At 56.4% G+C, this 3,398-nt stretch overlaps 1 protein-coding gene across 1 annotated transcript in view; it reads right to left on the bottom strand.

The window, feature by feature from the left end:
• Window positions 1-3,287: 3,287 nt before the first annotated feature.
• The window catches only part of IL10RA (interleukin 10 receptor subunit alpha), a 3,705-nt gene continuing 3,594 nt past the window's right edge, over window positions 3,288-3,398 (bottom strand). The window contains 1 exon segment of the mRNA XM_029084997.1: window positions 3,288-3,398. This exon segment is cut by the window's right edge and continues 21 nt beyond it. Within this exon segment, the coding sequence (XP_028940830.1) occupies window positions 3,288-3,398 (111 nt within the window).

The following is a 3,398-nucleotide window of genomic DNA, read 5'->3' on the forward strand; positions in this document are numbered from 1 at the left end:
AGTGCGGGGAGCACCCCTGACATGTGCTGGTCCCCAGGGCTGGGGAAACCTGTGTGCAGGGTGGCTCTCAGGCCGAGCAGGGGATGCACAGTGATGTCCCAGTGCAACTGGCCATCCCAGTGCTGGCTGTCCTGCCCAGACTCACGGCAGATTGAAGGCGAGTTCATGGCCCTGCCTGGCTCTGACACGTCTCCTTCCCTCCTCCCTAGGGCCTGACTTTGTCTTCAACCTCTACCACACCTGGTGAGCGAAGCTGTGCAGGGACCTGGGGTGGGATGGGTGCTCCCTTTGCAAACCCTCACCAGTTCCAGTCCCACCCAGCAGACACTGCCTGCCTGGGACAGAGGTGCACTGGGGAGCCCTGACTGTGGCTGCCAGGGTCTGGAGGGGATCAGGCAGCTCGCTGACATCTCTGCCTTCCCTGCAGTGGGCTGGGGTCGGTGGCAGTGGAGCTGGTGCCACCATTCAGCATCAGTGGCTCGCTGAGCAGCACCGGGAGTGGCTACCTGCCTTTCCATGACCAGGGGATGTGAGATGGGAGCCAGGCTGGCATGCAGGTAGGACATCCATCCCCCTGCTCCTCCTTGCCCAGCAATGGGGTCCCTGGCCATGCAACTGGAGCAGTGGGTGTCTCTGTGGGGAGCCCGGGCACTGGGTGAGTGTGCTGTGTCCCAGAGCCTGAGTGCCTCCTCGCAGCCCCCGCTCATCACAGCTTTCACTGGGACAGTCCCAAGGTTTTCCCTGCAAAATTCCTCCCCATGCCTGTGGGGCGCCAGGGGCTTTCCCTGGGCTCAAGGTTTATTTCCCCCTGTGCAGGTTTTGGTTTGCATTTGTGCCCTGCTGTCCTCGGTCACACTGGGCATGTGGCTGGGGCTGGAGCCCCTGTGCTACCTGCCCCGCTTCCCCGTGCTGCCACACGCCTGCCTTCAACAGCGACAGAAAGAGCAACCAAAACCTGCCGGGGGGGAATTCCTCTGGTCTTGCTTCTTCAAAAAATAGCCCCCGAATATGTTGGATTTCTACTGAAACTGGAACAGTGCAGTTTCTGTTTTTAACAGCTTCTCCATCTGTTCCTTGCAGCTGCATTTCCCTTGCTGGCTCTCTCTGGCCAGGCTGTTGGTGAACAGGGCATTGGGAGTGCAAGGCACCAGCTAAAAAGGATGGCAGTGAGGCACAGAACTGGCTGGCTGCTTTTTGTGCAATAAGGGAAAATGCTGTAAGGAAATGAGACTGCTTCAGACTTCCCTCTTCAGTCAAATAGATGGACCAGTGTGGAAATTTATGGTCTGCATGGGTAGTGCAAGCAAACAGCTCAGAAAGCAGCTTGCAGGAGGAGTCAGAACTGGATGTCCTCCACTTGTTAGCCTGTGACTAAATTCAGGAAAATATGAGTATCTGATCTGGGATTTCCAGAGAGTTGGGGGGACCGTCCGTGCTCTCAGCTATCGAAGCCAAAGCGCATGGTCTCTGGCTTTCTGGCAAACTCCTCAGGGTTTCGTTGAAAGGAGAGCCCTGGCTGCTCGTGAGGGGAAGGGAAACGGCTGCTGCCCCTGGATGCTGCCAGCTGGAGCCCTTCACAGCGAGGAGGAACCGGCAGCAGCCAGCGCTGCGCTGACGTCAGGAGCGTTTAAAGAAGAAAAAAAAAAAAAAAAAGGAAAGTCACACTTAGTTTTGATGAGTCCATTTTTCAGAGGAAGTAGAAAAATAGAAAGTCAAAAGCCCCAAACCCCAAAATACCCAGCAGCAGAAAAACTGGTGGAAATGGCACAGCAGGAGGATGCAGGCGGCTGGTATCGGCGGTGCCGCTGGAGCGGGTGCCCACCGTGGCCAGCACCCAGCCCTCCGCACGACACAGGGAGAGGATCTGGAGTGGAAGTGGTGAGACATCAGCCCTGACAGAGAAATGCAGCAGTGCATCAACAACCCTTCTCCTGGCTGTGGTGATTCATCTTTTCACCTGAAAACAGGCACTCCCCGAGCTGGGTTTCCACTGACAGATTTAATGGGACTATCCCACTGTCAAGGTTCTTGGAAACAAGTGACTCTTGGAAGAACTCTCCAGTGACCTGGCAGCAGTTCAATGTAGCTCACAATAAGTTGTTCCTATCTCATGCTTGTTTCCATTTTGACAGAACTATTCCCCCACCCCTCACTTTGGACTTGTTCCACTCTGCCCTGGAAGTGCTCCCATCCTTCCCTGAGCTGCCTCCCTGCCAAATCACTGCAGGCGGACGGGTCCTTTTCCCTGCCCCTTCTCTGGTGCATGCTCCTACAGCACAACGCTCGCCTGGGACAACTACCCGGGTCCCCAGATGAGTGGGAAGCTCTCAGTGGGCTGCCTTTGTTCTCCTTTCTTTCCAGTTGTGATGCGGAAATGCTTTTCCCCATGTGAGGGAAAGGCACGTTGCCCTTTGCTGCAGGGAAAAGTCTGTATCTCAAAACGAAAAGCACAGCTTGACCTTAGAAGAAGAGGTACAGATGAATGGACCAAACAAATAACACCACATCCTTTCTGTATTTACAAATTAAATAGAATAAATAATGTCTGTATGCAATAGTGGCAGGACATGGCCCATAGTGTAGGCAGGGCTGCAGGCATCCTGCACCTCGTCAGAGGTAGCCAGCACCCCAGGTCTATGCCAGAGGGGCTGTGAGCAGATGAAGGGTCCGTGTAAGGTCAGGAAACTCCATTGCTCCTCCAAGCGAGGCCAGCCAGGGTGAGAGCTGTGTCCCAGCAGCAGGGTGGCTGACGTCAGGCTGCTCTTGGTGCCTGTGTTGTGAAAGAAAGGTTGGTATGGCAGTGGCGGTGCAGACGTCAGCTGGAGGAGCCCAGCGCTGGGCTGTGAAAGGGGGAAGTGGGGAGGGGAAGCACAGGGCTGACACTGGCTCCCAAGGGTGGCCCTGAGTCTGGGGGCAGACAGGGCAGGACGGCCCTTTGGAAACATCCTGGTGTGTGTCCTTGGACTTGGTGGTCAGAGGAGAGTGGGATGAGTGCCTCCAGTGCATCCTGTGTCTCGTTAGCTTTGCACAGGAGACTGGCTGGAGGGATGGTTCAGGGCGTGCTGGGGGCTAGCCAGAGCAGTACCAGGGCCAGAGCAGCCCCCGAAGGAGTGAAGCTGGTGCTTCTCAGGTGAGTCTCATCTGGGGCACTGCTCAGTTTGATGAATTGACATTCAGGGGTTGACGGTAGCTTATCGGAGTAGCTGCTCCCCATGGGCAGTAGCTGGAAGAGGTAGTTGGGTGAGTGTGTGGCACTGGGGGCACCCACTCCTCAGCATGGCGGGGTCTCACAGGCGGCTGTCCTTGCTGTCCGTGCTGAGCAGGCTCAGGGGCTGGATTTGCAGCGTGAGCCACTCGTTGGGGCTGAGGCTGGAAATGAGAGGCAGGGTCCCCCGGAG

The sequence above is a fragment of the Antrostomus carolinensis genome, unplaced genomic scaffold (assembly GCF_000700745.2).
Source record: "Antrostomus carolinensis isolate BGI_N321 unplaced genomic scaffold, ASM70074v2 scaffold22285, whole genome shotgun sequence".
Lineage (NCBI taxonomy): Eukaryota > Metazoa > Chordata > Aves > Caprimulgiformes > Caprimulgidae > Antrostomus > Antrostomus carolinensis.